The sequence below is a fragment of the Xyrauchen texanus genome, chromosome 30 (assembly GCF_025860055.1).
Source record: "Xyrauchen texanus isolate HMW12.3.18 chromosome 30, RBS_HiC_50CHRs, whole genome shotgun sequence".
In the NCBI taxonomy this organism is placed as follows: domain Eukaryota; kingdom Metazoa; phylum Chordata; class Actinopteri; order Cypriniformes; family Catostomidae; genus Xyrauchen; species Xyrauchen texanus.
Window position 1 is genome coordinate 39,010,232 of NC_068305.1, and position 13,147 is coordinate 39,023,378.

A 13,147-nucleotide genomic window follows, 5' to 3' on the forward strand; every position below is an offset into this window, starting at 1 on the left:
CTATCTTCACCCAATGTGTTTACAACCAAAATGAAACATTTGCAACCCATTACACTTCCACAATATATTCATGAGGGGAATGAATGTGGGATGGGACTTGATTTTTTATTCATTAAGAATTGATTGCATTGTGAAAAAGGGGGTGTTCGATTGTAGAATGTGGTAATCAGTGGATTGATTGACCCCAATGCTAATGCTTCTTTTCCTAATCTACCATTATTTGCTACTATTGTTGTGATCTGTATTACATCTACGTTAAATGCCATTATAGTACTGCTTTAACTACTTGGCATGATTTTACAAAGGCTGCTGAATTACTGACAACAGTAGCCTAAAAGAGGCCTGAATAGATACTTTTGTGCACAATAAGATCAGGGATGTATATTAAGAAAGTAATCAGGGTCAATCTTGATGTCATGTTGACTTTAAGAACCCTACAGTCGTCCTAAATGACCATATCACCTCTAGCTGTCCCTTCTTGCTGCTACATGCGTAGTAGCATACCATTACTTGACCTTTGCCCTTGCTTACTATAGTCATTTCACAACAGGACTCAGCAACCCATCCCTGTCACACAACTTAACCTCTAGACATTCTTTTATCTAAGGACGACCCTCAAGTCTTTACAATGCCTGCCAATAGCTGCCATTGGATAACAGTGCTCCCAAAGACCTGGCATACACTACTACAACTCATCATCAATCATTTATACCTCCATTTTGCCACGCTAACAGTTTCTGAATGGCCATGTGTGGACATTTCTTTATGATCAGAACCCATTCACCAATTTCTTTTAAACATACTGCAGCTTTGAGACACACTTAGATGCCGTTCAGACTGAAAACAAATGTGAGATGCAACAGAACAAATAGAACAGAAAGCAGGTGACTCGGGACATGTTTTTAAAGGTTAAAGTTCTTTTTAACCTAATATGGCATCTTCAAAAATGTGTTCAGTGGGACCGGCCCCAAAAAGATTCATAGAGTATGCACTGTAGTATATAGTAATAGTATGTGAAATATGAGAAAATGTGCAATTATGAACATTTTAAATAGTAGCATATAGCTACATCAACATTACATATTAAGTTGTATGTAAGCATATATAATTTAGCAAGTTCTGCTAAAATAAAAATATTTCCTCCTCGCAGAAAGTTATACTAAAACAATAAACTGTTGGTTCCTAGCAGAAAGCAGTGCTAATAGTAAAATTTCAATTCCTAGAATAAGGTTATGCTAATGTATCCGGTCCTGCTCTACCCGCTCCGAGCGGGATTCAAACCGGCGTCAACCGCCATGGGAGGCGGGCATGCTAAGGTGGAGGCTAAAGCCAATGGCGTCTAGCATCAGTCGCTATTGCACCTCTTGAGGCCAGGGGAGTTATATTTACACATACTGCACAGCTATCGCATACTAGCTGGCTCCCATTACACTTACCCCAATAAACCTCACTCTCATCTGGGTCACGGCACCACTTTAACTTGTCCTGCTCGACCCGCTCCAAGCGGGATTCGAACCAGCGTCAGCTAATGTGAAGGCTAAAGGCTACAGCCTCTAGATATCACGTACCAGCTGGCTCCCGTTACACTAAGAATAAACTGTTGGTTCCAAGCAGAGTGTACACTTAGAATTAACTATTGTTTCCTATCAGGAAGTCAATGCTAATGATAAACTGTAGATGTGATGTTTTAGTATGATGTGCTGAGATTGTACCAGAGGGCTTAACAGGAGGGGGCTCAGGTGCATCAGAGAGGGTGGTCTTCTCCTCTCCAGCTAATGGCACACTTTGACCTCCATCAAACATTCCAAAAACAGCCACAGAGTATTTCGTTCCAGCTCTGTGAACAAAGAACAAAACTCAAAACACATGTCTCGACTAAATTTTTATGTTGAGAAAAACATCTAAAGATCATGATAAACATTGGAGTTCTACCTGAGTTCCTCTAGAACGACAGTGTTGTCAAAAGGTCCAACGAGAAGTTCTCCCAGATCAATGTCATTTTCGCTGGGATGAAACGTGACTTTGTACCCGCGTATTTCACCAGGAGCGGGGTCCCAAGACACTCGGAAACTCGTCTTGGTGGGCTCAGAGGTTTGTAGGTTTCTTGGGGCTTTAAATTTTGACACTGCAGGACAAAGAGTATGTAGTACTATCAGTATACAGACAAGCTATGATCCACACAAGATACACTTAGTTAAAAGCACTAGTAGCCTATGGAGAGGTGGTTGCCTGTGCAAAACTTGTGGCTGCAATACTAGAATGTTGAGGGTGGTTTTTACTGAAATGCTACTCAGTTTCTAGGGTATTGCCTACTGGCCCAATTTAAAAGAGCATATCACAAAGTTACTATGATATCGTGGTCTTTAGTTATGTCTCTGATCCCTCATTCAATACCTTTTTTTCAACCAATTCATTGCCCGCCAGCCTGAAAAGTCTGAAAGTCTGATCAATTAGAAAAGTAGAAGCACACCTATCCTCAAATTGCTTTGGTTTTATCAGTGCTAAACCAATACCAACTGCTTCCAACAGTGCACTAGTACAGATCTGTGACTCATGGGCTTTAAATTATTGGCCAACGTACATGTGGTTCCTACTCCTTGCCTTGCTTTTCCTTCTCCGCGTTTATAAATGGGATGCACGGTGATGTCGTAGGTGGTCAGAGGCTGCAGTTTCCTCAGCATGGTGGTAGTCACATTGGCTGGAACCTTGATGGTCATCTCTTTACCGCCGGCCTGAGGGACATACGTGAGCCTGTAGTTGGCCACAGGGCCTGGAGCGGGTAGCCATGTCACACGCATGGTTCTCTCAGTTTCATCCGACACTACTAAAGCCTTGCCAGAGTTAGATGCTACAAAAATAAAAAAAAGTTCAATTTAGAAAATCAAGTCTAGTTTCGTTTGAATTAAAATATACTACATATCCTGGATAAATCTGATAGTTACATGAAAACAAACAGGATGGTTAGAGGTGAATGTGGCACCACAAGCAAGTCAAAAGGAAGGAAAATGTTCTCTATCCTAACAGTTTCTCAAACCTCAGACTGATACGTTTGGTTTGCTTTTGTTTTTACCTTCCTTTCCCTCTTCATCTATTTCCCTTTCCTTTTCCTCTTCACCTCTTTCCTTTCCTCTGGATCTTTTCCAAATCTAGTTGTGTTTGACTCAAATTCTACTACACGTTCCTTAATGTCCTTGAAAAATTTAAACCTGACAACTGAAATGAAAACAGAGTTGGTTAGATGTTAATGTGTAACCAGAAGCCGGCCAAAAGACAGCAAAAAGTAATACGTTTTTCTCATTCCAATATTTTCTTAAACCCTGCATTGGCGTAAGTTTCCACTAGTGTGATTTCATTTTCAGTGTCTATAGGGAAAAGGGAACGCGTCCCAGCATCCAGACAACATACGGCTCTTATTATTGGTTGCCCTGCACACATGTATCCCTTTAAAACTGTTCTTTTCCTCAGCGGTAATGTTCACTGAACTCTTGCTGTAACCAGCTTACTTTTCCACTCAGGGGCAAGTGACTACTGCACAGAAACCCACTTGATTTACCAAGATTTGATGGCAAGCATAAAACCACAGCTCGAAGATCTCCTGCTAACATTAAATCATTTTTGTCTAACTAAGATTCAAAGGTTTTTGTTTCCATAGCTTTCTCTTTTCCTTTCTTCGCTTTCCTTTTTCCCTTCCTTTCACATTTTTTGTCTTTTCCTTAGCTTTTAGCTTTCCTTTCCTTTCATTCCATCCCTTCCCATTCCCTTCAGAATTTTTCTTTGCTTTCCTTTCCATTCCTTTTCTTTCCTTTCATTTCCCTTCAGACTTTTCCATTACTCTCCTCTCCTCTCTATTCCCTTCCATTTGCTTCTGATTTTTTCATTGCTTTCTATTCCATTCCTTTCCTTTCCATTTATTTCCTTTCCTCTCCATTCCATTCCCTTCCTTTCCGCCATTTTGCTTTCCATTCCTTTCCATTCCTCTCCTCTCCTCTCCTATCCATTCCTTCCCTTCCCCTCCCTTCAGACTTTTTCTTTGCTTTCCATTTCTTTCCTTTCCTTCATTTCCTTTCCTTTCCTTTAATTTCCCTTCAGACTTTTCCTTTCCGTTCCCTTCCCACTTTTTCTTTGCTTTCCATTCCTTTCCATTTCTGTTCATTTCCATTCCATTCTTCTCCTCTCCTCTCCTCTCCTCTCCTCTCCTCTCCTCTCCTCTCCTCTCCTCTCCCCTCCTCTCCATTCCATTCCTTTCCTTTTCTGTTATTTCCATGCCTTTCCATTCTTTTTCTGTTCTTTCCATTCCTTTCCATTCTTCTCCTCTCCTCTCCATTCCTTGCTTTTTCTGTTCTTTCCATTCCTTACCTCTCCTCTCCCCTTCAGACTTTTCCTCTCCTCTCCCTTCTGCCTTTTTTAGCTTTCCATTCCTTTCCATTTCTTTCCTTTTCATTCCTTTCATTTCCATTCTTCTCCTCTCCTCTCCTCTCCTCTCCATTCCATTACTTTCTTTTTCTGTTCTTTCCATTCCTTTCCTTTTCTGTTCTTTTCATTCCTTTCATTTCCATTCTTCTCCTCTCCTCTCCATTCCATTACTTTCTTTTTCTGTTCTTTCCATTCCTTTCCTTTTCTGTTCTTTTCATTCCTTTCATTTCCATTCTTCTCCTCTCCTCTCTATTCCTTTCTTTTTCTGTTCTTTCCATTCATTTCCTTTCCATTCTTCTCCTCTCCTCTCCATTCCATTACTTTCTTTTTCTGTTCTTTCCATTCCTTTCCTTTTCTGTTCTTTTCATTCCTTTCATTTCCATTCTTCTCCTCTCCTCTCCATTCCTTTCTTTTTCTGTTCTTTCCATTCCTTTCCATTCTTCTTCTCTCCTCTCCTCTCCCTTTCCGACTTTTTCTTTGCTTTCCATTCCATTCCTTTTATTTCTATTCCTCTCCTTTCCTTCACCTTCAGACTTTTTATTTCCATTCCATTGTTTTGTTTTGCTTTTCAACTTTGTTCCACAGGCTGCTGTAAAGGTTTGTTGATTGATGCTTTTAAAGTGGCAGAGCCTGAGGCACAGGAGTGCATGCTCTGTCAAGTGTGCGTTATCTAATGAACTATTTCTCTTTCCTTGAAAATGTTGCGCTATATTCCTCCAAAAGGTGAAAAAAGGCCAAATGATTTTAAATCTTCTCTTAATCCAGCTCAGTAAAACGGTCATACTATACACATTTCCAATTAAATATTGGTAACCATCTCTTAGCGACAATTATAACCGCTACATAATGATATTAGCCTCACCTCCAGTTTCCATCAACAAGCCTTTCATCTCAATTAGTTTCTTTTGTTTATCTCCTATGATACCATAGAAGAACCTTTTTAAGTTCCATGGTTCTTTAGAAATACATCAATCTATAGGTGCTTACAAAAACCCAGGAGGGCTTTACTCTGTTAAAAATGATACCTCCAACCAATATGCTGATCGAAAACAATCTACATTACCACATTAAGGAATTTTTATTCTATTCAAAGTCAACTCAAGAACCCTATCCAGACAAAAATGGCCATTGATAGCAAGAGGTGTTTATTGCTGCAAAGAACAAATAAAGAATATTTATTTTCAAAACTGTATTTGGGATTAATAGAAATAAAAAAGCAGCAATAGTTTTACGTACCATCAGTGGTCTCCTCTCCCACCAGTGGTTCTCCATCCCCGCTGGCATAAGAAGCGAACACAGACACCTGATAACGTGTTTCAGGCGTGAGGTTCTCCAGCAGCCTTCTGGTCACATCTCCAGGAACCACCTTCTTCCCAGACTCCTCTGAAAAGAGAGACCTCCAGCGGACATGATACTCCTTCACCCGCCCTGGAGCGGCGGTCCACGACACCATAAAGCTAGTGTCTGTCACATCACTGGTTATCAAGTCTCTTGGGGAACCCAACTCTGTTGGTGGCACAAAAAAATAAGTTCAGTATACAGCAGAGAGGTAGGACTTATGAGATATAATTGATGTTAAAGGGTGGATGGTGCAGATAAAGCTCAGGCCCAATTGGTGGAAGGTTTCTGGTTCGAGTCCCATCAGGAATTGTAAGCTATCACCGTTGTGCTCTCATTTGATATCATTGCCGTCAAACTTTGCCTGAGCCATCTTGAAGAACCATCTTTGAATTGAATAAGATTTGAGCGATATGGTGAAGTATGGTTGGGTGTCGGTAACCACTCCATGATACGATGCGTACAATATATTGCACATGTCAAAATCTGTTGCGTTTCATGTCACTATCCAATTTCTATCCAAGCGATACATATCACAATACAATATATCGCAATACATGTCATGATACAATATATTGTGATGTAAATATTACAATACAGTATATAGTAATACATAAGTCACTATACAGTATAGTGTGATACATACAGTGTGTCAATATACAATATATAGCGATATACTGTATTTCACAATATAGTTTATTGTGATACATTTCTGACAATACAATATATCGTGATACATGTCACAATACATTATTTTGTGCTACATGTCACAATACAAAATATTGCAATACATATCGTGATACATTATAGCACGACACATGTCACAATACAGTAAATAGCGATATGTAGCATGCTATGATACAATATACAGTATCACGATATAAGTCATGATACAATGCTCCGAAATACAAATCATGATACATTAAATAGTGATACATACTGCATGTCACGATACAAAATATCGCGATTCGTTTCCATGAGAAATGTTTGCGTTTCTCTTAAAGAGGCCCTATTACGCTTTTTGAGATTTTACCTTTCCTTTAGTGTGTAATATAGCTGTTTGTAAATGTAAAAGGTCTGCAAATTTACAAAGCACAAAGTCCATGCCAAAGGGAGTTACTCACTGCTCCTGAACTGCCAAAAATGCCTGGTTTTGTAGTCCAGCCATTACTTCTGTGACTCAGTTATGTTACTATGTAACGCATTTGCATAATGCCTGCCTAAGGGCTACTTCAGTTATGGTAAGGGGTGTTACATTTGTGGTGGTGGCTTAGTGGACTAAAGCACATAACTGGAAATCAGAAGGTCGCTGGTTCGATCCCCACAGTGACCACCATTGTGTCCTTGATCAAGTCACTTACTCCGGGGGGATTGTCCCTGTAATAAGTGCACTATAAGTCGCTTTGGATAAAAGCGTCCGCCAAATGCATAAATGTAAATGTAAATTTCCGACACACGCTCTAAGTGGTTGACCAATCACAACAGAGTGGGCCAGCTGACCAATCAGAGCAGACTGGGCTTTTCGGAAAGGGGGACTAAAAAGACACACGAGCTAAAACACAGCGTTTCAGACAGAGGGTGAAGAGAGGAGCTGCAGCAAAGTACAGTATATGTACAGTAATGTGTTTTTTGAACATTAAAGCAAGTAAACCTATTCTAGTAGATCCCCAAAATAAAAATGATGAACCTATAAATGAGCATAATAAGGACTGAACCTGAGGATTCAGTTTCAATCGCTCTTCAAATGACCTACTTTTTCATTGTTGAACTGTGGGAAATGACATGAATACACAAGCAGATCAATAAAAATACTGATAAAATATCATGAGAAAAGTATCGTAATATATCGCCATATGATTGTATCTGTACAGCCCTATGTTGATAAAATCTGTTCCTCACACAAAGCTATCGTACGGCCATAAAGAGTTGTATGGACTACTCACATTTTTGTACTTTTTGTGCTCTACATACAAAAGAAAGTCATACAGGTTTGGAATGACATGAGGGTGAGAACTATTCCCTTTCACCTCAGATTGCCCCAGGGGTAATAACTGTAATAACTGTTCTGTAAGTTAATTAGCATAAAAGCATCTGAGAACTGGAAACCTACAGTACTTCCTAGGTTATGTGGATTCTACTCATTTCTCAGAAAAAGACAGATTTATAATCAGGAAAAAGATTTCACTCTATGCTGTATATTAGTAGCACCCTGGGTCATACTCTCTGGTGAAGAACATTAAAATGTGATAAATTTAAAAAGACAAACTCATTTCTCATGATGTCTATGGTATCATTGCTGCAGGTGTGCGCAGAACTGCGACGAGCACTAATTCATTCATGTGAAACCAAACTTAACAGCTGCTAATAAAGACTAAAGTCAATGTGCGCGCACACACACACACACACACACACACACACACACACACACACACACACAATTTCCCCTAGAGGTATTATGAAACCCACCACACAGTTCAAGCTGCTTTTTGTGACCTCTTCCATTGCAGCTAAACTTCACATGCAACTTATGGATCATGGGACAGCATTATTTGTCAACCAATCACTTTTCATTTAATCGTGGGACAGATTCACAGGTCGATTAATTATGTTAGATTTATGTACCACCAGAGATATTATCTCCAGACATTTTCAGTGATTTAAAGACAGATGTGTTCAACTCCTATTGACTAACACTGCCAATTCAAAGCTTGTTTCTGACTACATTCATTAAATTAACTCAGAAAGACAAATGGTAAATGGTCTGCACTTATATAGCACCTTTTTAACCTTAACAGTATTCAAAGCACTTTACACTGTGACACATTCACCCATTCACACACACATTCATACACACATTCATACACACATTCATACACACATTCATACACACACCAATGGTGGCAGAGCTGCTATATAAGGTGCTAGCCTGCCATTGGGAGCAATTTGGGGTTCAGTGGCTTACCCAAGGACACTTCAGCATGTGGGCCGGGATTCGAACCACCAATCCTGCCATTAGTGGCCAACCTGCTCTACCAACTGAGCCACAGCCACCCATGAACAGAAACAACAAAGTGACTTGTGGATGCCTACATGCTTGCATAATCTAACACAAAGTAGCATCGATTTTGCTTCTCTTTTTTTAAACTCATTGCAAGGTTTTGAGACTTTGCAGAAGACGGGACGCTTGCCAACCCATACGTTTCTTTTCGAAAGCACAGCATAAGACAAATCTCCACAAAACCACCATAAGTAAACGCCATCAAAGGACCTTCCTCGGATGTCTGATCCCTTCCCAAATCCCTAATCATCCTTTCTCCTTCCATCCTTCTCTTTATGTCTCCCGTTCTGTCTCATGCTATGATTATAAGTCCCTAAAAATAGTCCAAATTTGAAACAGTTCAACTTGTTGAATAATGCAACATCAAACATCTTTTCTTAGTATATGAATTTCATACGCATTTCTCAAGTTTTCTGAAGCTGCCAAACAGCGGGATTTCATTTGGCGGTGCCTTTAAAACGTATGATCTTTTGCATCCATTTAAAGCCGTAACTCCATTCAAAACACAGACACACCATCCTGTGCTGCTCAGAAATGCAAACCCGAGATGCACCATAGACATGCGGTAAATTTTCCGTGGCGTATTTTTGAAGTTTAACCTCATGTCAATCACCGGGAAAGCACAGGTGCTGCAAGAGCATTTGGTCAACTTCTATTCATCTGTTCTTTATTTACATCTCCAGGGTCACCAGACAGTGAGAGCAGCTTGAACGCATTACTTGACATATGGTAGACAGGAAGAGCCGTCCACCTCTGAGGATACCCAGGTGATGCAATCCCACTGGATGAGAATGACACGTTTATGCTTGCTTAGATCTATCTTATAGAAGACTGAAGATTTGAATTTAATATCCATGTGTAACACTTTAATATCCTTCGATGTGATCCGGCTCCCTTCAAGTGGCCACGTCCTATTCCGGCAAGAACGTAATGCAAATTAATCCCATTGGAAACACCTCTTCTGAAGCATTCGGCAGGAAACACGTTCCATATGTGTGCGCCTTTGAGTTTACAATGTGATAACTTATCACATCCCTTAATCTGGTTCAAGTGCTTTGCGTGTGAACAGATGGAAAATCTTCTGTGTTATTTTCAGCTGGACGGTTTATTTAAATGTCACGGTTGTTGTCCAGTGAGGTCACAGGCATGCATTTATCAGAGCAACAACTTCAAGGTTGAGGGTAAAAGACAATCACTTTGCAAACTGCATCAAAACAGCCTCGATGGAAGGTGCTAATGTCAATTATGCTATTCGACTAACATATTGAAATATGAGAGATATGTTTGTAATCTTTCATCAAAATTTGACTTAACTTGCTGTCTCTCTGAAGTGAGCACATTCTGAGCAAGTCCTGTCTTATACCTCCTTCTCATTGAATGTGTCTCACATAAAAAAAACATGCAACTTATGTAAGATATATGGAAACAATTATAATGCCATTTTCGTATTTTCCGAAAGAAATAGCCTCAAGGTCTTCTCTGTAATGTGCTGGAAATCGTTGTGTTTGCGATAATTGGACGTATGCTTTTCACCAAGAGCACTCCCAGACAGACAGGCAATACTAAGACAGCATGATTTGATTCAAAATGTATGTGTCTTGGTAGACAATCGTAGACATCTGGGATTGTAGGTCTTCTCGTTTCTGCACGTGGACCTGGTGATCTCAGCTTGAGGACGAAATGGAAATCTTTTAAGATCCCCACAGTACTGGGTGACTGTTGTACTCCCATAGTGGGATGGTGCATCGTTGTTCCTGCATTATGCCATTATTTGCGATAGAGATCTTCATTTAGATTAGCTCCCTCTGTCTCGATGAATTGATAAAGATAAATCACATTCCTAGATTTGAATGTCCATTTTCAGAAATTGGTCCATGATCCTTCGGAAATGACATCTCTCAGAACTTCAACCACAGCTGCTGTGATTCAAAACCTGTATGACTTCTTTCTTCCGTGGAACACAAAAGAAGATGTTTAACGGAATGTCCAAGCTGCTCTTTTAGTGGTCAAAACATACAGGGGCTGTTGAGCTCCAAACTGGATTAAAAAAGCATTATAAAAACACCAAAACGGTAGTCTACAGGCGTGGACTGGGAAGAGAAATCGGCCTTGGATTTAACATAGAAACTGGCCCAGAAGAAGATGTCCTTTTCTGCATGTCGCGGCGGCGTTTTGTGGCCCATTCTGCATAACGCGGCGGCTCATGTCAACTTATCGCGGCCAGCCCGGTTCTCCCGATGGCCAGTGCGCCCCCGATCGGCCCCAAAGTGCGTCGGCCCACCGGGAAAATGCCCGGTATGACAGATTACCAATCCAGCCCTGGTAGTCTATACTAGAGGTAGACCGAAATATCCGTTTTACATTTACATTTAATCATTTAGCAGACAGATTTATTGAAAGCGAATTACACAACTTACAAATTTAGATTATTTACTGATTATTTAATAATTAACCTCTGCCTTTTTGGAACTATCGGTTATCTGCAAAAATCTATGCCGAAAATTGCTTTTTTTTTCTTTGTGCACTTCTGTGGCTGGCAATGCAACTTGGGTGTCCAGTAAAACAACGGCTTCTAGAGGTGAAATAAATACAATCACTAACTGCCAATATTCATCCCAATTTTTATCCTCACATCAATGCAAATGAGGTTATTCTGATTAGAAAAATCAAGTGTGCCAAATTTAAGAAAACGCTTGAAAAGAAAAATGCAATTATATGGAAACATGCCCTGTTAGCAGGGCTGCACCGGCAATCTGGCATACCGGGCATTTTCCCGGTGGGCCGGCGTACTTTGGGGCCGATCATGGGCGGACTGGCCCATCGGGAGAACCGAGTGGGCTGGTGGGTCTGCCTTGAAACGGGCCGAATGGGCCGCGAAAAGGTAAAATGAGCCGGCGCGTTATGCAGAACGGACCACAAAACGGTGCCGCGATATGCACCAGGAAACTGCAACAAAATGTAGAATTCGGCATGCAAAACTCAGATTGCAAAAGAAGTTATAGTAATGTTCGATCTATGAGACTAGGTTGTATATAGGCTATAAAAGCTTAATTTGTTAATACTTAAATATAGAGATTTTGGCTGCACAATAAGCTACATCTGGGATTTTATTAGTTTGCACTATTCAATGTCTACACCGGTGATAGTAAGGAAAGGCTAAGAAACTTTTCAACAATCTATAAATCAATTTTAAAAACTATCGGCTGATTAACCGGTCAGGTATCGCCAAAATCCACTATTGGTCGGCCTCAAATCTATTCAACTCATCGACTATATTTCAAGTCTTCAGAAGCCATATGATTCATATAGACTACTTTTATGGTGCCTTTATAGTACTTTATCCTTGACTGCCAATGGTCACTGTATGCACTCATTATAGAAAATACCGAAACGAGCAGAGTCAGCAATCTTAAACCTGTTCTTTTGTGTTCCACAGAAGAAAGAAAGGGTTTGGAATGACAAAATATAGACAGAATTTTCCTTTTGGGGTAAAAGGGTTTATTCGATTTATTCAAAAGCTTCATTCTCTTTCTGGGTTTCAAGCTCAGGGCCTCAAATTTGACTGGTGGTTCGGTGACATAAGATTACTGGCATTCAGTGACTTATGATTGAGTATTTAAACTGGAACAGATCTGGGCAAGCTTTGCTTCTGCTAATGTCGTTACTGGATACTTAAGCCATGTTGCTGTATCTTAAAATCCGGCCTCCTGAATATCCCAAGAAAGGGAATGTACATCATGTCTCTGTGCTTCAGCATGAAAAAAGGTACGGGTAGAATCAGTTGGCTCCGTTCAATCCATTTGTTAATCCTTCATGACAGGAACTGATGTTAAAAATGCAACCCCAGTCCTTTGAAGGCAGCACTTTCACAGTGAATCCCAAATTAAATAGTATTACTGACAATCTTGCTGTGTTGAAATGCCCTCACAGTATTAAGAGAATGGCATGTGTGTCTTTTACAAGTGATTACATAAACTATTTCCAAAGTATAAGTGTTAGTCTTGGGGAGCACTGGGATATGACTGATATCCTCTGGTATTCAGAACTCTTAGTGCTAATGTGATAATTGTGTATGTGTGAATACTTGAAATAATGTTTTAAGTCATTCATCAGACTTTTTAATCCAAAGTGATGTACAGAAGTAGTCAAACGTCTTGCTCAAGGGCACAATGGTGACTCATAACTCGCTCCATAATGGAATCAAACCAGCAACCTTTCCAGTTACCAGCCGGATGTTTAACCACTACACCACACCACCCTATAAGTAATTTTGTACCGCATGCATTTGGGTGAATCTCACAAAATTTGTCAAGAACATTTTGTGGTCATATTTCATCC

General features: G+C 40.1%; 1 protein-coding gene across 4 annotated transcripts in view; it reads right to left on the reverse strand.

Annotated features, from left to right (window-relative positions):
• Positions 1–13,147, reverse strand: part of col12a1b (collagen, type XII, alpha 1b) — a 115,216-nt gene that overhangs the window by 80,660 nt on the left and 21,409 nt on the right. For 3 of the 4 annotated variants that reach the window (XM_052098349.1, XM_052098348.1, XM_052098350.1), the window contains exons 14-17: positions 5,650–5,919; positions 2,582–2,848; positions 1,933–2,125; positions 1,713–1,837 (exon numbers count right to left, since the gene is read on the reverse strand). The exons of the other annotated variant lie outside the window; for it this stretch is intronic. In XM_052098349.1, the coding sequence (XP_051954309.1) occupies positions 1,713–1,837; positions 1,933–2,125; positions 2,582–2,848; positions 5,650–5,919 (855 nt within the window). The remainder of the gene's footprint in view (positions 1–1,712; positions 1,838–1,932; positions 2,126–2,581; positions 2,849–5,649; positions 5,920–13,147) is intronic. 4 annotated transcript variants of the gene reach the window in all.